Raw genomic sequence first — 25,072 nt, forward strand, 5'->3', positions numbered from 1 at the left:
AGAACCCATGGTTCCAGTTATAGTGGTTATGTGCTCCACAGGAAAGTGATCACCGCCCGTCATAGAGACCAAATGATCAAAACTGGGACACACTGGCTGATCCTGAATGAATTTCCAACCTTTCCTCTGTCTCTGCTGCCTCAACCATTAAAACATAAATAAATATACCCACCCACTTTGGTGTGAAATGAGGTTGCATCACCTTTTTGGCTCCATAATCAAGACGTGTCTTGTTAATATTACACTGCTCTGTAGAGTTAAGCATGTGGAAGCTTTGGGCTTCCAATACATGAATGAATGCCAGTAACCATGTGGTCAGCAGCCAAATGTGAAATCAGATTCTCTGAAAAGAGGCAAGCATTTTAGGTCTGCCTTTCAAGAAGCTGCAGCCACACCCAACTACTAAGGTCTAAACGGAAGTGACTTAACACCATTTGGCTGCATTTCCTTTGGCTGGCCAGTGCCTCAATGACCACTTCCAAGAGAGGTCTGCACAGGGTGAGGGGCCTGAAGGAGTACACAGGGGTCAGAGGGCTGGGGGTGGGGACAAGAGAGGACACAGTGGAGTAGCAGTAAACTGGCAGTGAGCTGTCCTTTGAGCAAATGCTTCTTTTTCTCTCGGCAGAATGATTACAGGGAACTTGCTGTCAGCACTCTTGGACTAATCTTTCCAGACACTTCTCTGAAGAGTGAATGACTCCGATCAAACTCTCCCCAAATCAGCAGTTGAGGAGGTGGAGGAGGAATTTTAGAAGCTTGTGATTGACTCCTCTGGCACACATCACTTGCTAGCCCCTAGGCTTAGGCTATCTGGCATGGAGAGGCTATAGCATTCAGAGACCACAGGGGTCTTTATGCTTATTGCTCCCTGACTTCAAAATTGCCAACAGAAAAAGGAGGAAACCAGTAGCTATGAATCCTGGCCCTAAACAGTCCTAGCTATTGTCACACGTATGCCTTCTATCAGCAAAACCATTTACATCATTCCAGACCTATCCCCACCCCACAATCTCCTTGACTGTCATTCAGCCTATGATGGTTCCTGGGGAACTGTAGGCCAAAAGTGAAGGATTCCTTTGTTCCCATCTCTATGATAGGACGACACGTGGTCCTGAGTGCCAAGGTACTAAGATAAGAGGGGTGCTCAAAATGCCCAGATGGCTGGAGAATAAAAACCCAGAGAATAGAGCCAAGTTTGCACAGCAGACAAGGGCCACTGTGGCCAGGGCTGGAAGCACAGTGCTTGTCGTCCACAGGCAGCAGCGGAACTAAAGGGAAGCGATCCCCCGACTCAGCTGGTGGGAGTTGGGCAACCTCCCAGCTGGAAGGAGCTCTCAAACACATCCCTGTAAGCTACCCACGAAAGACAGAGATGCCGTTAAAAACAACAAACAAAAGGAGCCGCTAATCAAGAGGAACTTTAGACTTAAGAATGGGATTCAGTCATCCTTCCAGAAAGATGCATGTCTGGACCAAGGCCCAAGAGCATGACATTCAGCTGCTGTACCCCTCTTTGGGGCCCAAGTGTGGAGGCACTGAAAGAAGAAGATATTCACAAAGGAGGCAGATGGGAGGGCCCCATACACATGCAGTGTGGTTCCCATACAGAAGATTAGAATTCACCAGGTATAAGCAATCACGATTGTAATAGGCTGCTTAGAACTGAAGTCATGTTTTGAATAAGAAACCAGCAAAGACCTCAAAACTCCTATCATTCCCTTTCCCTCTGAACTTTGAAAGTTATAGCCTTTTGGCGGTTGATGCACACCACCGGAAATCAGCCATCATAGAGCTTGGAACCACCCCAGATTCTGACTCAAGACACCCCAAGCAAGGGCTTTTTCTGTGGTTAGCACAACAAAAGTATTTTGCATAGATAACCCAAATGGCTTAATTCTTCTCTTCCAAGCTTAATTCTTATAACTAGGCTAATTTGTTAATAATGGCCCCTCCCTCCCTCCATTTCTTTCCTAATATTTTCACTACTATCCAAATTCCTCTTAGCAATATTTTATCTTCCACGGATTCTTCAGATAGAAAGCTTCTGCCATTGCTGAATGAATGAAACAGAATAAGACCGTGAAAGAGAGAAACTGTAAAAGCTTGATGATTCTGCCGGCAAAATCTATACACTGCGGAAGGAACTGAGGAAGGAAGGGATAGCCACACTATCTATTAGCGGGGTAAACCCAGGAGAGCAAAATGAAAGAGAAGATGATTCCCCTATTGTTGAGTCATTGACGTTAATTGTTTTTACAATTAATGTACTGGGGTATAATTTACATAATATAAATTCACTCAGTGTAAGTATATGACTCTATGATTTTTAGTCAATTGGGAGACCTATTGGGCTTTGAGGACTATTTAACTGGTTTCTAAGGTTGGGCTTTTCCTTTTTTTCCTGGAGTTCTAACTGCCTTTGTTCAGGAGAAAAAGAGGTCAGATGACAACAGGTTTAAGTCTGAAGGGTCTGCACTATCTCTGAAAACTTAACTTTTCCACCAACTTTGCCTTGATGGCTGGATGGGACAAAGGTAAAGCAAGAGCCTTCTTCTGTTAGACTTTAGTTTGCAATGTGTTTTAAACTGGAAGACAGTAGAAAAGCAGAACAGTGGATCGGTTCTACATTCTGCTTCACGCTAGCAGGGCTACCAAGAACCGAGAGGCCCCAAGAAATTGCATTCTGCTCTTCCCACTCATTTCAGCAGTGCCAGTGCTGGACTACATGACTCTGTCTTCCTCATGAGAAGGGGCTGCTCTGTGTATAACTTACCCTTGGGTACAACACTGTTCACCAGCGCTTGTGTTTTTTTAAAACACATTTCTCCTCCATGGGGCTACTGTCTGTATGGACTGGGGCTTTTGTGGATGAACAGTACTCCCTACAAATGGACCAAATAATACTTGATTTATACAACACGAGTTAAAATAACAGCTGAGTTTCACTGGGGCACTTTGCTGAATTCTAAGATGTTTGGGGCCAATATCCATTTATCTTCTTTTTTCATCCTACCCTTGCACCCCACCCCCATGACATCAACTGTGTAGTGTCTTCTAAACAGCCCTGGTGCTATTTTAAATACAATTACAGAAGGGGAAAAGATGATCTTGAGCTCTGAGATAGCATGAGGATTGCAATAGGAACAGGATACCCTTTGAAAAGAGAATGCAAGCTCTTCATCACAGCAAGAATTCAGGATGTCCTAGGTCACTGTTGGTGGCATTGTCATTTATCACTGGCTGCAGAACACATTGGCCAGATTTCCTGGAACTAAAAAAGGCTTTTTTTTCCTGAATTTTCTCTTGACGTAAACCATTATCTATTTGCAAGAGATGAGGGGGGAAAGGCATACACATATATTAGAACTTTGAGCCTTAAAAATAATCATGGGGGTGCCTGGGTGGCTCAGCTGGTTGAGCGTCTGACTCTTGATTTGGGCTCAGGTCATGAGTTCACAGTTCATGAGACTGAGCCTCTTAAAGGGCTCTGCACTGACAGTACAGAACCTGCTTGGGATTCTCTCTTTCCCTCTCTCTCTCTAACCCCCCACTCATGCTCTCTCTCTCTCTCTCAAAATAAATAAACTTTAAAAATGAATAAATAAGTAGGGGCATCTGGGTGGGCCAGTCAGTTGGGCATCCAACTTCAGCTCAGGTCATGATCTCGTGGTCTGTGAGATTGAGCCCTGCATCAGGCTCTGTGTGGACAGCTTGGAGCCTCCTTCAGATTCTGTGTCTCCATCTCTCTCTCTGCCCCTCCCCTGCTGTTCTCTCTCTCTCTCTCTCTCTCTCTCAAAAATAAACAAACATTTGAAAAATTAAAAAATAAATTAATTAAGTTAAATAGTCATTGCTTCCCAAATGTCCTACTCAAGTATCATTTTTTTGGTAATTATTTTCTCTCCAGACAAAGCTGCCTACGGGTAGTCTGTTAAAACTGGTTTTGTTGATCTTGTCTTGCTTTTCCTTTTCTACTAGATTATGTCTTGGGCTGCAGTTAACAAAGTGGACGTGCCACCAACACTCCCCTCTGCATTCCTCCACATACAGAAACCTTCTGGAGGGAATGAATGTGACGCATACCAAGATGAGGTGTACAGGGCTGGACAAATGGGAGATGAGGAGGCACAAGGGACTGGAAGAAATGTACCACTAATGGGGTACATCTCTGACACAGTGATGATCGACAGGAGCTCCCGGACGGGGGAACAACATGGCCCAAACTTTCTTCACAGAAGAGGCTGCACCATGACTGTGGTGTCTTGGAAAAGTTTGTGAGAGAGGAAATGAAGTGGCTCACCAAGGAGTTAGGTGCAAAAAAGCGAAAGAAAAGGCTGGAACCTGGTTCAAATAAGCAAGGCCGCCCACCGCTTTGTAGTTTCTTTTGTTTTAGACAAACTAGCTTTCCTTAGGGAGGAAGGCCATCATCTGCTTATTTAAAAGACTGCCCTCTTTCCCCTCACATTCAGCCCAGCTGGGCCTACCTCAAGCACTCAGACCCGTAATAGTTCTGACAGTAGCATGGAGTTGTCCAATATGTTGTGCTCAGATGTTTCATGTGATTTACAGGCTTTGTGGCTTCATAAAAAGCCTAAGCACAGAGGATGAAAATGCAAAACATGTAAAAATTCATCAGGTGATAAGAGGAAATTGTTTTTGGATGCCTGAGAGAAAAACAGCCCACAACATTTTGGTGTGATCCTTTCCATCCTAGAGTGATCAGGATGTCTGATCTTCCTTCTGCCCAACTGAAGATGTCAGAGGACAAAGAGATTTACACAGGACAGATGTGGGCAACCTCATGAGGTTTACAAGTCTCCCCAGCAGTCTCTATGAGGCAACCAGCTGATTCAAAACTTAGTAAGTTTTAAAGCCTTGAATTACAGAAAATAGGAATATAAATGAAAAATGTCGATGCCTGACAATGGTGTCAAACTAACACAAAATACAGCAGAATAAAATAACACCTAATAGGAGCACCTGGGTAGCTCAGTCGGTTGAGCATCTGACTCCTGGTTTCAGCTCAGGTCATGATCTCACGGTTTGTTGGATCAAGCCCCATGTCAGCCTCTGCGCTGACAGCACAGAGCCTGTTTGGGATTTTCTCTCTCCCTCTCTCTCTGCCCTTCTGTGGCTCATGTGCAGACACTCTCTCTCAAAATAAATAAGTAAATAAAAAGAAAAAAGAAATAAAATAACATCTTACAAAAAAATAATTTGTTTCCCATGATAGCCAGTCAAATTGATTTCATACAACATCCTGGCATGTCTAAGAATATTCCTTATATAATGTCATCACAACCTATTCAATTTCCCTGAGCATCACATCTAGAAGAACCATTTCCCATGACTGTTCATTTCTTTTGGTTAGAGGAACTGTTTGTTGTCTAACACGATAGGCTCTGTGCCAGCTCTCTCACAAAATCTCAGGCAGAGATCCTGACTCTACCATACATAAGTTGCCACGTTTTACGTTGCATTCTTTAGGGAGATTTAATAAAAGTCATTTAATAAAAGTCAGTTAATGACTTTAATTAATAAAAGTCATTTATTACAATCTTTATTATTATTGTTGTTGGAAGATTCTAAGTGCAGACCTAGAACTCCATGGCCCTAGCATGGAGCGGACTGCCGTAGCTGTTCACCAGGTACCTTCCTCTACCCTCTGATTTTCATCTCCAAACATAATGAAAGCTACATCTAGCAGGAACTATTTGGCTCTTGGAAGATGCAATGTTGTTTAACGTCTGGCTGGCTTGGTCTTTGCCTTTTACCTCTTTCAACCTCTGTGATTCTCCTTTCTCCCAACTCAAAAACAAACACTCTTTCCTCTTGGGCCTGCCATTTTCTGATGCACGGACCCCTGCATCGTGAGGCCAGTGATGAGTGATGACCTCTCCGTGCTCATTTCGTTGCCAGGACCAGTGCCACTGAGTCGGCTTCTTTTTTAATAACTGGAAAGTGGGCAGCAGAAACCCACATGTGATGAGGCCACTCTGTCTCAAACACTCCCCATCAGACAGATGGAACAGAGCTGCCTTTCTTGGTGGAGAACACGAGCTATCTTTTATGTCCTCTTAGTTAATGAAGGGTCTTGCTGTAAGAATAGCTTTCCCAGTCCATTAGCAAGATAATTCTCTAAAGAATCTGTGAACACTTCTAAGAACTAAATATGGAACACCAGTCTTCGAGTGGCAGGAATGAAATAAAATTGAGTGATGCAGCATCAAAGATATGTTCAGAGGCCTGGGAGGGAAATAACTGGTGTTATGATACAACAGCAAGGATTTTCCCTTCTGTTTTATAAGAACCCTCTCACTCAGTATTGTCTATGAGCTGAGATCAATGGCAGTTTTTCCAATAGAAAGTGCATTTGGTTTCAATTCACTTTCATAACAACAGAGACTAATGCTTAGCAAGATGGAGAACATTAAACTCTATTGTTCAGGCTGAGGAATGACTGGCTTGGGTGGCAGGAAGCAGAACAGCCTCTTCTCTGGAGAAAAAAATGCCTGTGGATAACAAACCTCATTCCCAAACAGCCTTCTTCTTCTTTTTTTTAATGACAGTGAAAGAAAATCAAAGAATCATCTCAAATCATAGAAGTGGATGGGATCTCAAAAAAAAAAAAATCATCATCGGACTCAGCCTCCTTTAGAACGTTTTTGTTTCTTAAATAATTATATAAACCCCAAGGCATTGTGATTTAATAAGGTCTAAGGGTATAGCAAAGTATTTTATAAATTATTTCCTAAGCCCCTTGTGGAGCCTTTTATTATCTTAAATAATGAGAAAATAAATGGGATTCTTTAAGATTTGCAGCTTTAAGATTTTAGAAGTTGTGAAGTGGAAAGGTAGGAATTGGATCCAAGTTGTGTTCTTTTGGCAGAAGAAAAGACCCACGCCATTGATTCATGTGTCACATGACCAGCACTCACTCTCTATCACTGTAATTATTCAGAAATACCCCACGAGTTAAATTCCCTTTTCTCTCACTGATGGAAAGAAAGGCGTATCGGTTAAGCTAATACAATGGAAGAATTCTGACGTACAAAATGTCCTAATGAAGGGCCCTTCAGGGAAAAAAAAAAACAAAAAAACAAAAAAACACAACAACAACCACCCAAATGGGGAATTATGTAATTTTATCCTTGTATTATTTAGAAAATGGCAAGGGGGAAAATGACATCTACTGTATGTTCCTTGAGAACCTCCAATCAAGGGCTCTAGCCATTTAAAAACATGTTTCCTGGCCTCAGTCTGGCTATAAATAAATTTAATAAGGATGAAAAAAAATCACTGCATCATTTACAGTTCTCTCTCAACTCCAGCTGACAAAAATCCAGTCCAGATGTTTGTTTTGCGAGAACAACAGCAAGGGGGTGAACTTCAGTCATGAGGATTAAAGCCCCAGAAGAAGGGGGTGTGTTTGAAGAGAAAGGGACAGCAAGGTTGGCAGAGAGGGTGTGGACAAACCTGGTTTGATACTGATTTAACAGAAACACGGTAATTAATTTATTTTGTGTGTAAGAAATCCAGTTTATTAGCCCTTCCCCTGTCTCATCACCCCTTTCAAAGCCACAGGAGCTTGGCTGGTGAAGCCTGAAATGGTTGTTTCATAACCTTTGCTTTTAAATTAAACAAATGACCTCAGATTTTGGAGCAGTTGTTGACTCAGGGGAAAGTATGCCATTAAAAGTGTGCCAGAAACAGATTTAATTGGTACAAGTCCCAAAAAGTGCTCGAAAGAGAACAGGCTTCCCGCATATAGATTTCAGGGAAATTACTCAAAGGCCGCACAGCTTTGTCAGAATTTGAGATGTGAAACAAGGCAGCTGAAAGACTCCATATCAAAAGGGTAAATTCAATTCAGGAGATATTAATCTGATTACCTAAGTAAGGCCGAGAATCGGATATGCTCCATTGTGCGCTCTTGTTCAACCTGGACAGCTGGAGGAGCCAATAGCTTCCTTTTCCCCCGACATATAATTAAGTTTTAAGAGATGATCGAGTTACGGATACAAAGTTTTAAGAAATATTTCATTCAGGAGTGGCATTTACAGTGCTCGCCTGTTGCAAGAGACATTGTTCACTTTATTTCCTTGAGCCACACTGGAGAGTGTGTGGATCAGGGACTAGGGGCTTGGTGTTTGTGTTTCAGGCTACAATAAACGCCCTCTGTGCACCTGCCTGCAGGAAAAACCAGTCCAGCCGCCTCCCAAGACAAAAGGGCCCTGTATTAAGTGCCGAAAACCCAGACGTGAACTGACCCTGTCAAATTCCAGCTAGGAAAAAAAAATCAATATTTTTTTCCAACCCAAAAGAAGCTGTCATGTAGGTTTTTGGCTTTCCTTTCTCATCCTCACGGAGTCTGAACAGTGACTTGTCAACAGAAGTCACTTTCTTTCTCACGGGTCTCCTCACCTTTCTAGATTCCTTTCTCGATGGTGCAATACATTGCCTTGCGCACTCTAAGCTGCTCTCCAGTGATTAACATATACTCCTGCTCTTTCTCCACCAGGCCCTTCCCCTGGAACCTTACCCCTAAGGATGTATGTCTTTCCAAAGAGATAGCATTATGAACTTACATGTTTTCGAAGACTTCCCAAATACTTGCTCATCACAAATTCCGTGTACACTTAGAACTTCAAGAACGTTTGTGAGTAGGGGAAATGATCAAGATGACACTTGCACCATGCCCATCGTCATTCCCGATGCTAGCTGGGCAGGGGCCTTCCTGGGGCATGCATATCAATTGCAGAGGACTCCTCCAGAGAGCTGTTCAGCTTGGGATTGTTCTAGAATTAGTCATGCTAGTCTCATGTGCATTTTCCTGAAGAAAAGTGGTTTCTCACAAACTTGGAAACCCAACTACATGAGATTTGACTTGTGATTTTCACTGGAGGCATGGGCAACTTTACCTCAGTTCACAGATGAATAAACTATCTAAGAAGCGCAAAGTGATTACCTCAACTTGAAAATGAAACTTGGTTACAAAACCAGAAAAGGATCCATTAATTGCAATGTCCAGCTTCTCTAAACGAGCCCTGAATAGAGGACAAAATTAATGAAATCATGATATTGATAATCACTGAAAACTGCCATACATGGTAAGACTTTAGCTGCAAACCATTTTTGAATGTATTTCATGATGAATAGCTAAACCCCTTTTAAAGGTTAACAGTTTTCTCAAGGTTGCCTCAACAGCTTCTCCAAACTCTGACCCTGAGGGGCAGGAAAAGCAGATGATCAGCACAGGAAAGCCAGGTTCCCTGACAGGACTATTCCAGCAGGATGTGTTTAATTGTTTGTGTCTGGAGTGAGCATAGGAACCAAGCAGTTTATCTGATTTGGTGCTCATGAAACAGCTGGCCAAAGAAAACAGTCACCCACCACAGGTGCTAAGTTGCACAGAGCTACCTTGGCCAGCCTGGCGAGTTCTCAGTGAAACATGTGGCTAATTTACAGCCTGTAGTTTCATGAGTGATGGAGGTTGTCTGTCGGCTGATAATATAGAGCCCTGCATACATTGTGATTCCACTTTCATCATGTCCTAATATCCTAAGATGGTGGCCCAAGCCACCGAAAGGTACTGATGGTCTCTCCTCTCCATGAGTACCCCACACATCTACAATCTGCCCCCCTCATCCTGGCAACTCACTAAGTGCTATGCTCAGTGTGACTTTAACTGTCTTGTGGGGGGGGGGGGCTCTTTTTTGGCCTTTCCTTCTTATTTTTTCCTGTCCCATCCATTGTAGTACAACACACACAACCTGTTTAGATGTAAGGTTTGGCTCCATTACCTTACCCAGGAATTCTAGGATTCCAAGATAAGGCCGACAAAAATTAGAATTAGCCTTTATGTTCTAGAGGGTAGAGGCCAAGCCTGATCTTACTTTTGTTACCCCTGAACACCTAACAAGCTTACCCCTGAACACCTAGATGCTTCCTAGATGAATGAATGAACAACTGAAAGAATGGAGCCAGTGCTCAAGTTTTGGGTTGAGTCTCATTCTTTTTGGAACAGTAAAGAGCTTTGCAAGGAGGGGTGCCTGGGTGGTTCAGTCGGTTAAGTGTCTGACTTCGGCTCAGGTCATAATCTTGAGGTTTGTGGGTTCCAGCCCCATGCCGGGCTCCGTGCTGACAGCTCGGAGCTTGGAGCCTGTTTCAGACTCTGTCTCCCTCTCTCTCTGCCCCTCCCCTGCCTGCACTCTGTCTCTCTGTGTCTCAAAAAAAGTAAACATTTAAAAAATTTAAAAAAAAAGAGTGTTGCTATGAAAAAGAAGGAGGAATATATTTGAACTGTCCCCATGACATCAGTGACAGGCATAAATATGATGACTCATTGGGATGTGGGAAGAATATATTAGAACCTATTTCATTTTTTTAAACCTCTATTTCCGGTGTGATTTATAGAACCTAATAGTATAGTACCTCTATATTTTAGAGATAGCAGTTTTACATACTTTGGGGTCATGTGCCCAAAAACCATGGGTTGTGGATTCAAAAATAATGTGAAGATTGCTGTTCTACATAACCAATGTAATAGTGACAGTGACAAAGAGATGTGCCAAAATGATTATACAGGGTTTGGTCCAGCTTGGAGTTTGCTTTGTTCATCTTTAAAGGAGAAACAGAGAAGTATGTCTGAAACTTGAAAAAGAAATATTAATTTGCCCCTCAAAGAAGGAGACTTCACAAAGGCATCACCTAATGCAATATGTGGCCTAGGGATTGGAGGCCCAGCAAAGTGAAGTGACTTGCTCAAAATAACACAGATGGCTTATGGCAGAGCTGGCTGATGAACACAGGTCTCCTAATTCCAAATGCAGTGCTTTATCTAATGTTCAAAACATCTCTTCTCTAATGTCTGTCTGTAAAGACTTCAGGGTGCCTACAAAGATACTCAGCATAGCACTTGGTGAGTTGCCACAATTACCATACTACTTAGCATGGGACACTCAACTCCCGGCAATGGCAGGCAGAAATACAGGCTCAGAAACTCAATGGGGGAGTTGTATTAGCATCTTGTAGAACTGAGTATAATATACTGGTCAAGAGCACAGACTCTGGAGCCAGACTCTCTGGGTTTGAATCCAAGCTAATCACTAGTTAGCTAACCATCAGAAGTTTGTGGAAATGCTCTATGCTTCAGTACCTTTGTTTCTAAAATAGAGGTAATAATTGAACCCCACAAAGCAGTTGGGATTTTTCGTATTTAGTTTGACACATATTAGAAACATCAATGTTATTATCACTAGCAAAAAGGGCACAAAAGATTGATTAATTCCCATAGTGCCATTTAAATACTTTGCCATTTTCTCTCACCACCTAGCAAAGAATTACAGAGAAGCCGTCTCTAACTCTAATATGCCTTGATAAATGGAAGGCTCACCTGATGCTACTCAGAAGCCTGATGTACCAAAGAAATCTCTCCCGGGTTGATGAGGTGAGAAATCAAAACCAGATCTGGCCACCCAGATGTTAGAATGGTTAAAGCTTGTTATGGAGTTCCCATTACCTCGAGAAATTTTAGGCTATTCCCACCCAAAAGTGATTCCCCTCAAAGAGCTCAAAATCCAAGCACTCTAGTTTCATCCCCATTCCCTCTAACCTGTACATCGCTGCCTGAGGAATCTCTTTGGACCACAAAATAATCCTGTCTCTTCCCTGTTTCAATAGCTCCATATCACCCTCAGGAAAGAATTCAAAGTGACTGGGGTGATGAGTAACACCTTTCACAAAATGGCCACTGCCGATCTCGACAGACAGACCTCATGCCACTCTTCCATGCCAGCCGCAGCACTTCTCCCATCGGGCCCCCCAGGGCACCTGCTTCTAGACCATTACATGGGCTTTTCTCTCAGCCTGGAGCACTTTCCCATCCTCTTTCTCATCTTGGGGACTGCTACTGATCCTTCGAGATCCAGCTCAAGTGTCTCCTCACTGGAAAGCCTTCCTAGGGAGCTCCCAATCCCCAACCCAGGGCTCCTACGTGCTTTCCCCAGCAATAGCTACACCTACAGCCATCATAGCACATTTTGCTTATTCATCCATCACACCTTCCCTCTCCTGACTGTGAGCTGTCTAAAGAGCCTTTGTCTCTGTGCCCTTAGCATCTGCCTAGCACAGGACCTAGTAGACAGTAGGCCCCTAACATACATCCTTATTGTATATCAGACTAAACTACTTCAGTCACTACTCTTATGTCAAAGTGGGAAATTTCCCCTTCAAAAGCAGAGTTATTAGGCTCCCGTTCTTTCCCTTCTGATACTCTCCTGCATTGCCTAATGCTATTTATCACACACATTCAGTGCGGGTACATAGTTAAAGTTGAACACACATTAGAGGAATTTTAAAGTATATACGTTATGTCCAGTGAGAAAAATCACAATAGCAGTTTCATGCTTCTTTAAGGTAAGTACACATCCAAAGCTTCAACTAATCCTTTGATTGCCTCTACTTTGTAGCTGTAGATGCCTCATTCATTCATCAAATATTTATTGAGGAGCTACTATTACCAGGCACTATTGTAGGCTCTGATGATCGAGTGGCAAACAAAAGAGACAGGTGGGTAAGATTCCTACCTTCAAGGAGTTTACCTTCTAATGACCACAAGACAAGATTTTTTTTTTTTTTTTTTTGCTGATTTACCTGACTTTTGTATCATCATGTAAAAGTACAAGCTATTTTCCTTCATTCCAGTTTGATCCCTAAAGGATCAAGGAGGGTCTTTCTGGTTGGGCCTATCTACCCCTTAAGCTTTAACCACCACTTATTCACTGAGGTTTGTTTTCTGGGCTCTACTTTTAAATATTTCAATTATTTATTCTACCTCAGGGGGCATGTTCTCTTTGTCACTTAGAAACACTTAACGTAGTTTGCTTCTAGCCTCATTTATCTATATATTGTATTTAAAAACAAACATGGGGCGCCTGGGTGGTTTAGTCGGTTAAGCGTCTGACTTTTGCTTAGGTCACGATCTCGCGGTTTGCGGGTTCGAGCCCCGCATCGGGCTCTGTGCTCTCAGCTAGCTCAGAGCCTGGAGCCTGTTTCAGATTCTGTGTCTCCCTCTCTCTCTGACCCTCCCCTGCTCACGCNAAAAAAAACCCTTAGATTCTCTTAGATGTTTATGTGAGTCTATTAGTTTAGAAACATAGTTAAGAAAATCAACATCAGAATCTAGAAAGACCTCACTGTTTTCCAGTGGAAGACAGAATCCCCTCCCCCAACACACACACACACACACACACACACACACACACACACACACACACATCTGCATTTAACCCATAAAACTCAGACCCTCTCCTCTGAGGGTAAGGAGTAATTTTGTTCCAGGATACATAAATTCTGGAAAGGATTGAACTTATACAGTTCTCCACTACAAATATTTCAGTTATCCAGCTGCCATCTTGGCTTCTCGGGCTCATCTTGTCTTAAGCAGTGGTAAATGACAGCTGACCAAGAATATAGTTTGTGCTATTATGCTGGTCACATGTCCCTGAACAGGAGATGACTTAAACACAAGTAAGTTTAGGCCTTATAATTATTTAGAATAGATAGTAGATTCCAGATAAACAGAAGAGATCTACAGCATCTCTGAAGAGAAACTCTAGGGCTGACTGTAGATATAAAGAAAATTTAAGAGGAATCAGATGGTTATCTAGACTAGAAAAAATGTTGCCAAATGTTATTATTTTTTTCTAACAATATATTGGCTCAAAAGCATGGACTAGCAATAGGCAAGGAATAGCAAAAAATTGATCAAGAAGAAGATTCTGAGAATGGATGTGACTGATGGGATTGACAGAGGTACACATACCTCTGTGTTTATTAGCAAACTTATAATGATAGCTGCTCCATTGGACAAAGTTCTTTAACTAGTCTTCTTGAGAGCTCAGATGGAGTCACATTCATCTCGGTATTCTTGGTGTCTAACAGATAAGAGATTCGATGAATAAAGAATGGTTCTCAAAGTATGGTCCCCAAACCAGGAGTATCAATAACATCTCAGAATCTGTTAGAAATGCAAATTATCTGGCCCTTCCCCTGACTGAATGAAGCTCTGGGAGTGGGAACCCAACAATGTATATATATTATTATCACCCCACCCCCACCCCTGGAGATTTTGATCCATGTGAAAGTTTGAGAACCACTGGAATAGAGGTTCTGGTGTGGAAACACAACCACTCCATATCCTTGACTAAAGAACAGCCCTATTCTATCTGAGAAGATCATCCATCTTCTTTGACTGAGCATGTGGCTTTGGAAGGGATGCACATAGAACTGGAAGGAGGAAAGAGAAACATTCCTAGCCACTCAAATAAGCCTCATCAATCATGTTGATCAAGGAAATGACGTGTTGCCAATGGATTATCCTCACATTCTTCTCACAGGGGCTTCAGGAAAAATCATAAACTCCCCAGTGTGACATGCCAGATGTCCATGATCCACACTGTCTAATTCTCAAGTCTCATCCCTTGGATCTCTCCTACATCCACCCCTCTCCCATATTCCCAGTCATAAGGAATTATTGCAGTTCTTCAAATGACCATGTTCTTCCCATCGTATCTTTGGTAACAATATACCCTCTATCTAGAATGTCATTCTTTCTTCTCTGTATTCTCAGAATGAAGTATAGCTGCTGGTACACAATGGGTGCTCCATTTCCCTAGATATTTGATGAGTTCATTGTCTCTCTACTTCCAATCTCCCTATCCCTAAACATCCTACACATCTCATCTAGATAACCTTGAGAGTGCATAATTATAATAATTTTAGCATAAAATCTGAATTCAGTCTGGCATTCAAAGTCTGGCCCCAATCAATTTCTAGATTCATTACAAGTGACCACCATAAGCAAATGAAGCTTCTTTGCCCTCTTTCCAGCATATCCTGCATTTTCCTACAACACAGATCCCAGAGTTACCGAGTACTCTCCAGGAACTGTAGAATACAGGAGTAATCAAGACAAAGTCCGGCCCTTGAGGCCATTATATGAAAGCAAAGGAGGCAGACAATAAACCCATAGATTAATTTATAATATGAGGTCAGGCAATGGTATGGGTAATGAAGAAAAATAAAGCGGACTTGGGAGACAGAAGAGGATGGGATGGGGCTAGGGGTTGCATCTTAGACAGAGAGGTGAAGCAAGACTTCTCTGAGAAGATGACCCTTGAGCAACACTGAATGTAGTGAGAAAGGAGGCCAAGGAGGGGATATGGACAAGTACTCCAGTCAGTGGGAACAGCAAATGCAAAAGCGCAGAGGCACAAACACTGGTGACTTTGAGAAACAAGAGAGTGCACCATGGGGCTAGAACAGATAGGCAGAGAGAAACAGGAGATAAGGGTAGGACGTGGTCAATTTTGAACTTCATGCCTTAGTTCATAGCATTTCCTGATCTTTACTCTCCTTTGCCTATTGAAATCCTTTCTATCCCTCAAGGGCTATCTCTTATGTTTTCCTCCCTAGACCTTTCAGATTCCCCTCTGCTGAAAGAGATGTATTCTTCTTCCTAAATCCTGGAGGCTTTCACACACACCCTCTTGTCTGAAAGCATCACGCACGTTCTACCTAGTAATGTTCTCTTTTAGAACTATTCTCAAACTACACTTTAATTATCTTGTGGGCAAAGGCCATATCTTGCTCATTTCTGAATTTCCTATAACATTAACATAGTGCGTACAGCAGGGGCTCTACACCTCACAGAATCATCAGGTTGGAAGGCACTTGAAAGTCTCTCCATTGAGCCAAAAAGTTGTTTTTGGAGGGGCCATAGCTCTAAAATTATGCTAATATATGCAGGAATGCAGCTATTGCATAGGAAATGTCAGTATGACCCAATGAAATGCAGCTTAATCCAACCAGTATTTATTGAGTGGCTTATCAGAAAAATGAAGAAAAGCAAAGTCCTCAGAGAGATCTGAACCTAGGTCAGAGCTCAGTGGACTGTCCTTGGGCTAGATCACCTTACCAGACCCTGTTATAATCCTCCCCGCATCCTAGTAAACATCACAAATGCATTCTGAAAGTTTTTCATGCCACATTACAATGCAAACTAAGTTATTGTCTGGGCACTACTCCTAGAAACCAGCCATTCTTCCTTTCTTTATGATCTCTGACCTAGAGGTCTCTCATATTTGGTATAGAATTCTCTTTCATGATGGTAAACACGAATCTGACCTCAGAAAATCCTTCCAATTTGAAACTCTCTGGGATCACCCCTCCCCCCAGCATCCCGTTCTTAGGCTTTTGGCCCCATCATCTCTGTAGTTGAAACAACTGGCAAAACTGGCTTTGGTGTTCTTGCCCCTTCTGCCTCCACGACGCTGAGATATTAACAGGAACATGTGCAGATCTGGGAAATTAGCCAGTAAATCCTAAGTAGTGAAGAAATCTGAGGATAAGAGGAAAATGTTTTCAAAATATCTAGCCCAGCCTTCCCATGAACCACCTTCGAGACTGTCTCCCAAGAAAGCTGTCAGATGCTCATCTCATTTGACCATAATGTACCTCATGCTTCCAGTGTGTCTCTCTTTGGCAAACTATTGCTAGCAAAACAGAGCTCCTGACCAAGAAGCACTTCCTGGTGACTACTTCAATGGTCCCTTCCTCCTATTGGCCCCTCTGCCCTGGTCCTATCACTCCCTGGTCTCCCTGCCGGACACTTTTCACAAGTTCCTCTCCCTTTTGAGATTTACAGCTTGTCAGACCTTTGTAGGCTGTGTCCATCCTCTCTCACCTCTAGCTGCCCCTATCTCACCTAATAATAAGTAGGCTTTCTTTAGCTAAACACCACAGAATTTTAGTGCTTTTAATCTTTTTCTATAAATTAGACCTCTCGTAGCATCTGAACAGTTGTTGGAAGGAATACACATCAAGTGCCATGGATCCTTGAATACCAGGGAGGGTGAGGCTGGGGAGGTGTGTCCCTTGTGAATGGAAGCACGTGAGGTTGTGTGTGTTGATATATGTCCTGTGGCTTGGGGATAAAAAATCGAAAGGTCACTAGGACGCTTAACCATTTTTATCCAAAACTTACTCTTAAGAGGCAACAGTATCCAAATCTAGGATTTCATAGGAGAGGCTCTAACTTCTGTTCCTGGCACCAGCACCACCACCACTCGCTTATTGTGTGGCCTTTGAGCGATTCCCTTCTCTCCTTCATGCTTCAGTTGCTTGAGGTGGTTTAAGTGATTCATCATTTTAAGACATTTTAAAATGCTATATAGATGTGTTAATGTTAAAAATGCTGATCACGGTTGTTAATGTCAACCTCATAGTCACGTGGTGACACTTTATGTTTTCAAAGCAATAATTACACCAACCTGCACCATACCCCTGAGAAGTGGATTTTTAAAGCTGCTCCACCCATACTCATTTGTACATGGTCCTACCCAAAACAGTGCACATTCTTAGTTTGGGATCGGGCTGTGGAGGGCGTTGGAGCTAATGTATGGAGAGAGCTCTGCTAACTTGACCAACCCACCCCAAAGTCTGTGGTTAATGGATTACAAATTTGGGTAATGCTGGACAATAAATTACAACTATAATAATAAAGCTGAAAGTACACACAATTTAAGCAGAAACACCAGTGTTTTTTATCGGAAATGAAAGAAACCATTGATCATAGCAACTGTCTGAGATTAGCAGGGAGCCACATTTTCAAACATCCTGCAGTAAATCCAGAGCAGATCCAGCTGGAAAGCAAGAGTGGAAATAAAACTTGAAAATTCATACCACGCTTTGAAGTCTGCTTCTTTCACAACCATGAGTCCCTGATTCGCCCCAACCATTCTAAGCTGGTCTGGCTTGTTGAATTTATTTTAAAAGAGACACAAGCCATGCACTAGCATATAATCTTTCAAAGGGACTCCAACTTTTTGCAGGGATGGTTGCTTGAGGAGTATGAGCCCCAAAATACTTTCTCTTGCACATGAAATCAGCCATTAAGACTCAACTGGAATAGAAAGGCTTCCAATACTAAAACTAGAAACCAGTCTTGGTTCTAGTAAGTACCGCTTTTTCTCTTATGTTCTTTCCTTTACTCTTCCATGCACCTTTAATTTTTAGTTTTTGAGTGCTATTATCTGTCAAAAACTATTAATGCAGATAAGAGGATACTACCATGCCAGATGCTGGAAATGCCAGGATGGCAGCCTCACACTGTCTTCTTTTCCATGAAGCCGTCTGGGGCTCCTGGAATGGGCTGTGTCATCACACTGAATTGACTGCTATCCCATTAAGTCATCAGAGGAGAGAAAGCCAGTGGTGTAGGTTGAGCAGAGATTCAATCTTGTATGGGAGCCACTGTCACTATACATCAATCTCAACCTCACCTACCAACGATGTTTGTGTGGACAGGAGCCCAGGCCTTCTGCCCAAATCCCAGGTGGCTTTAGAATAGGGCACGGCGTCTTGGGCCAACTGGACTGTTATATCCTTTCTCTACTGATGATTATGGGGAAAAGGGATATTCCCTATGACTGAGATCCAGTTGCCCTTAGTATTTTCAATGACCACCAGGAAGAACTGGCAAGGGCATCTAAGAAACATGTCCTTGGCCATAGAACAATCACAATAACCTAGTCAATAACCAGTCACTCAACTTCGTAATAATCTAGTTGCCTGAGTTTCTGTCAACAAAACAAAAAACTAAGGTGGAAAATACTTTGATTCACAGCGCCTGGTTGAGAACAATGTAGATTATAAAACCAGAAATCTGGATTTCTGCCCTTAGGTTCATAGGGCAGTGATTTTTGGTCAATTTGCATAAGTCTTGAAGGTTCCATTCTCCCGACAGAATGAAATAATGCTTTTGAAAGGTGGGCTGAAAATTGACAAGCACACTGCACCCATGAGAAGTTATTCTAGCAAAATAGGGAAGATTCAGTTTGCCCTCTCTTTCTTTCTCAAGGCACAAAGCTATGGGGCAGGAGCAATGCAGAGAAAGTCCTTGACCTCTGGGGTCCACTTCTCTCTTCTTCGGCTCTCCTACCTGGGAGCTGGATGATTCAACAGCGGAATAAAACCCCAATGAAGAAAATCATACCATGGACCCAAGCAGTGAACATGGTTCCACATGATCCAAGCAACAAGTCAGCTACAAACTTAATAAGGAAAAAAAAAAACTAGCAACACAAAAACAAAGAACTCTCAACTTTACAAACACTGGGAGGGCAACAGCTGGTCAGCCGAGATTAAAGGAGCGTGAGAGAGCACCTCCCCATCTCCTGACTTCTCCTCCCCCATAGAGGTCCTTGCAGCCAGCCAGGGCTTGCTTTTACAACTCTGTGAAGATGACCTTGTTCCAGCTAAGATAGGGGCTCTTTTGATCTCAGCAGGGGGATGCTCTGGGCCTGCAGCTGGCAGATATTAATAGTACAGGATCCGCTGGGGTGGAAGAGATCTCTCAGTTGGGCCAGGTCACTTATATTCCCTGCTCTGCATCAGAGCAGAAGGGACTTCATTTCCCTGAATTGGCCCCTGCTGGGTATTTCCCTTAGGTCAACTCAGATCATTTTATTGCTGGCTGCTCTTGGCTGCTTGTTCTCACCCCACAACCGTTTTCAAGGGAGCACTGTTTAAGCCGTGCCCTCTGCTCTGCAACTGAAATCTATTACAGGACAGGGTGGACCTTGAGCTTACCCCATCAGTGTGTTTCTTGCTCTCACTGGCTTGCACACACGTCTTCTTGTGTACAGGTCTGTGTGGGAGAGAGGCGGAGAGAGCAAGAGCCAGACAGACAAGACAGGAATTGTTCAGAGTCAGAAGGAGAGAGCAATACGGGGAGAGGAGGGTCTTATAGGTATGCCAAAGGAGCAATGCTAAGATTCCTGAAGGTCTTTCCTACTATGCTTAATGTAGGAAAATACAAGGCCATTCTTCCCACTCCATAAATCAGAATTTTAAAACCCCATCAAGGAGTGAATACTCCTGATCTTCAGACCCACATCATGATCTCACAACAGTAGAGCTAGAAAAGACTTCAGCAATCTTGTATCTATCCAGCCTGTCATTTAATAGGAAAAAAAAAATGAGGCCCCAAGTCATCAAAAAGACCTGCCCAGGATAACAGAGCTAATAACACAGTGTCAAAGTTGATACATGAAATGCTGGAAATAAAAAAGTAATTTATACATATTAACCACAGTGGCATTAACAGCCATTGCAATGTATTTGAATAGGTATAAGTGTTCTAGGAAAATTGTCCGTTTTAGTTCACTGGTAAGGAACATCATTATAGACTTCAGGAAAAAAAATATTTCTATAGCCTCTTTACCTGCTTAGCTATACAAAGGAAAGATCTAGAAAAATCAATTATTTCCATTATCCCTAGGATTTCATAATTTTAAAAAGTTGTCAAAGGATGAGCACGTAAGTTTCCCCTTGCCCTGAACACACCTTTACCATTTTCTGGAAGCAGTTACACTGGAGCCCCAAAACAATTTCCTTTGTATCTGTTTTGCTCCTCTTCTTTGCTTAAGATAAACTAGGAAGCCAAGAGAAAGCAAAGTACTATTACTTATCTGTTTTTTTTTTAAAGTTTATTTATGTATTTTGAGAGGCAGAAAGACAGAGAGAGAGAGAATCCCAAGCCTGCTCTGAACCATCAGCATGGAGCCCAAAATGAGGCTCAAACTCACGAACTGTGAGATCACAACCTGAGCCAAAATCAAGAGTCCAACATTTAACTGACAGAGCCACCAAGGCCCCCACTGCTGGTTTTTAAATAAGGAAACAAGACATTTTTTTCTCCTCAAGGCTGAATAAATGAATGTGTGTGTGCGTGCACGCGTGTGCATGTGCCTGTGTGTGTGTGAAATAATCAGGTGCTTTGTGTGGGTCTCATGGTTACTGTTTACGAAGTATTTACTCTGGTATCCATTCAGCATTTATTTACTGCCTATTATAAGCTTAGAACTTTGTTAGTCACTCAGGCACAACATGGATACAAAAAGAATACAAGATAGTGTGTGCCCTTTAAAAATTCCAATCTAGGGGCACCTGGGTGGTTCAATTGATAAATGCCTGACTTCAGCTCAGGTCATGATCTCATGGTTTGTGGGTTCCAGCTCCATGTTGGGTTCTGTGCTGACAGCTCAGAGCCTGGAGCCTGCTTCAGATCCTGTGTCTCCCTCTCTTTCTGCCCCTCCCCTGCTCATGCTGGGTCTGTCTGTCTGTCTATCTCTCAAAAATAAATAAACATAAAAAAATTTTTTTAATCTTCCAATCTAGTCAGGAAACCATGAAAAGTTAAATTAGTTTTCCCAGTCCTTTTCTTTAGAAAGGAAAGCAAGTAGAAGGGCCACAGCACAGAGGAGGAAGAAGGAGTGAGACCAGCGCAGTCTGGAACAAACAAGGGAGTTAGTGGAAGTGGTGGCCTTTAAATAAATCTTGAAGGGGTCAGGGGATTTGGGAAGAAAGGAAGCAGTAGAAGTGAAAAAGGGAAATGCTATTCTAGATGGGACGAGCCGTCTCTGCAGTGACATGGAAGCAGGAGTGGGGAGTGGTGAGCAAAAAGTCAGCATGGTTGGTATAACAGTTCACCCAAGGCATTGGCAAGAATCAGGGGAAACAGGAAGAAAAGGGCAGACTGTGAGGGGTAAGGAAGCATTAACTGTCTCTAGTGGTATTTTGGAAACTGATCCACACAAAAGCAAAGAAAAGCAAAAAAAAATCCTGATTTTTAGCACGTGCTGATTCCCATGGCGTAAATCCTTCCACCCTGGGTGATTTCAAGCTAACAAACCACAAATTCCTGAATATTTTAAAAGTGGCTTATTGATTTTAGCCTATTCTCAGGAAATGAGCTAAAACAATTCCAAGATTTCTGAGTCGGAGAGTGACATGGTAAAAGGAAGCCAGATTCGGAGTTTAATTTGGTGGTAGCAGAATGGAAACGGAAGAGAAGCTGGAGTTGGGAGGCCGCTTTGGAATCTATAAAAATAATCCAACTCTGAGTTTAATAAGTCAACAGATCACAATACGAATTACAAAGAAGAGGCGCCTGGCTGTCTCAGTCAGTAGAGCGTGCAACTCTTGATCACAGGGTCATGAGTTCAAGCCCCACACTGGGCATGGAGCCTACTTAAAAAAATGTATAATATCCGTAAACATTTTTTAAAAAAATTACAAAGAACAGGGGACAGGGGAAAAAATATATTTGGAAAGAAGAACCAAGAAGACTGGATGAAAGGAGTGCGGGGAGGGAGGAAGAGTAAAGGATTTGGATTTTCAGTTCAGGTGAGGAGGGAGAGATGACATGTCGCTGAATGTGGAAATAGGGGACACGGAGCATTTTACAATTTAAAAAAAATAAGTAATTAGTTTTTTTAATGTTTATTTATTTATTTTGAGAGAGATGGGGGGGGGTGGAAGGAGAGAGAGAGAGAGGGAGACAGAGAATCCCAAGCAAGCTCCTATCCAACCACACAGAGCCCAACTTGGAGTTTGATCTCACAAACCATGATATCATGACCTGAGCCGAGATCAAGAGTCGGATGCTTAACTGACTGAGCCACCCAGGTGCCCCTAAGTAATTAGTTTTCCCTCTGAAAACCACCGAGAAGCGAGGGCTGTGGTCCTTCCAATTCTTGAGATGGTAAACTGCGGCCAATCCATGGAAGACCACCTGGGCAGCCAGGAGCCTCACTAGGCCTGCCAGTCCCACCTGCTCCCTCATGAATACTTCTCAGAAAATGGAAGCACAGAGGGATCTGTCACAGCTAATGCACTTTTATCCAGCCCAGAACTAGCAGAGCTCAGAAATGTCACATAAGAACTTTCAATAAAACTAGAAACCACCCACTGGCTCAGTGGTGTAATTCCCCTTGCTACATAAACCATGGCCTGCCTGACCTTTGCTAGCATGGGAGGGTGGAGAAAATTTTGCAGATTTACCAACGTGGAGAGTTTTTCTTAATCTTTCTGTAAAGCCGGTTGGGAATGCCACATCTCCAGCACATGATGCTGGTGTACACTTTCAGTCAGTCCCAGAGCACCCAGCACAAACAAAAGGCTAAATTGCTATGAGACCACCAGTAAAGCTAACCTGTGAGCATCAGTCTGAAAAACCAAATCACTTCGCAGTTTGCCAGCCCTCATACTAGGGACCCAAAGCACCCTATGGAGCTGTGACAAGGCTTAAGGTAGAGGTGATGGATGGCTATGAGAGTGATTCACTCAGATGAAAAGGGAAGCTGGCCTCTAGAGACAGGCAAGAGATTCCAAATATAAGGGATCAGATGCCAGAAAAGTTGGCTAAGTTAAATCGCCAGGCTCTGGCTGGTTCACTGCTCAGGGCCTGTTAGCCCAATCTCCCAGTGCAACATGGGGCAGAGAGGCAAAGAGGAGAGGCCGTGGGGCTATACTGTCAGTGTCAAATTTCAGCCCCTCTAGGACACATCCCTTACCTTCAGACAGGGACAAATCATCAGCTGGAGACACCAGGTCTGCCTGGGAAGCTAGGGCTCCGCTTAGATGCGTTGTAATTTGATTCGTCAAGATAACCTGTGAACAGACATGGAGAAGGTGGGGGAAGAGAGAAGAAAGAGAGCAAATTAATTATTAGAGCTCTCAAGACAGACTGGTTCAGGGGAGGACTGATAAGCACATAGGTAGGAAAACTCCAGCTCTGACTTCCATCAGTTTTATCTTTAAGCCAGAATATCTAGAAAAACCTGCAGGTCAGTCAAAACACAGAAAACGGGAAATAGGCTTCTTTTAGAGCTTAAACCACCAATCAATTTTTTCTCAATGCTGAGTAAATTGGGACAGAGGTGTTGTCATATTAGCTAGACTACCCAGAAAGAATCAAGATGCATATGAACACATTTTATCAAACTTCAATTTTTAGGATTATATCCACAACCCAAGACATTGCTAGTGCTAAATAAAAGCAGTAATTTAAAATTTGGATGCTTATAGCTTCTTCCTTATTAACTCAAGGTCAGAGTTTTATTTCCAAATTTGTGAAACTGTAATAAGATTCATCTATAAAGGAACAACACTGTTCCTTGAAATTCGTTGAATGCCAACAAAAAACTTCCAATCTCATTGTGTATTTAAAACACAAATTAATATAATCCTATGTATGCAAAATATAGGTTCATGACATTTAAAATTCATATGATCCACTGCCACACAGTGGCACTTGATTCAGTCAAGAAACCATTCTTGTCCTTAAAAATCTTCATTTATAGAATTTACTATATTGTTTAGAAACCTGAAGGAAGAATAAAATACAGATTCTCTTCTGAAAAATTGCAACAAGATTAACACTACAATCGTTCCTCCAGGTTTGGGTGTTTTCATCATGTGTAAAAACTGTGAGCATCTTGGTTATTCAGAGAAAATCTCCCTTCTGAAAAGGGTATTAGGCATTTAGTATCTGGGATAAGCATCTCGTTGGACTGCCTTGGTCTGTCCCGAGGGTTGCCACCCTAATTTGAACAGAAATGGAAACTGTCTCTATTCTTTATTGTCCAGCTTCTCAGCCACACCTCTGTCACTGTCTCTTGAATGAACCAGAGACATGTTATAAATCCTATACCAATGGCAGTTTAATTGAGAGCTGAGAAGGGAGCATGAGGCAAGGTCAGGCAAAGAAATGAAGTACTCTATTAGCAAAAATGACCTTTCCAAGTTCTTTGTTGTGTCAACTAGGCTCATTGGTCTCTAGCTACTCGGCAGTGATGGTCCGATAGTGCAGCCTTCTGCTAAGTATTTGCTAACCTTGTCTTCATATTCTTCTGTATTGCCTCTTTTCATCTGGACTGCGGTGAATCATATACGATATGTCTTCAATTATAAGGGCTATACAATGACTATATAAAATAGTCAAACCACAGCTTGCTCTTTCAAGGACAAATGTTCATTTTTAGGAGTATGAATAAAATGATGTCCATTTCTCTCTTTATAATATAGGGCATGTGCTCTGGAGTTTAATAAAACTGGGTTCAAATTCTGACTCTGTACACCTTGGGAAAGCTACTTAAACTTTTGAGCTTCATTTGTTCATAGGTAAAATCACACCTATCTTATAGATTTGTTCCCAGAGTTAAGT

At 42.4% G+C, this 25,072-nt stretch overlaps 1 protein-coding gene across 1 annotated transcript in view; it reads right to left on the bottom strand.

Moving 5' to 3' along the window:
- The window catches only part of RAD51B (RAD51 paralog B), a 562,898-nt gene that overhangs the window by 136,425 nt on the left and 401,401 nt on the right, over nt 1-25,072 (bottom strand). The window contains exon 8 of the mRNA XM_077767229.1: nt 23,421-23,517. Coding sequence (XP_077623355.1) covers nt 23,421-23,517 — 97 coding nt within the window. The remainder of the gene's footprint in view (nt 1-23,420; nt 23,518-25,072) is intronic.

The sequence above is a fragment of the Crocuta crocuta genome, unplaced genomic scaffold, assembly GCF_008692635.1.
Source record: "Crocuta crocuta isolate KB4526 unplaced genomic scaffold, BGI_CrCroc_1.0 scaffold55, whole genome shotgun sequence".
Classification (NCBI taxonomy): domain Eukaryota; kingdom Metazoa; phylum Chordata; class Mammalia; order Carnivora; family Hyaenidae; genus Crocuta; species Crocuta crocuta.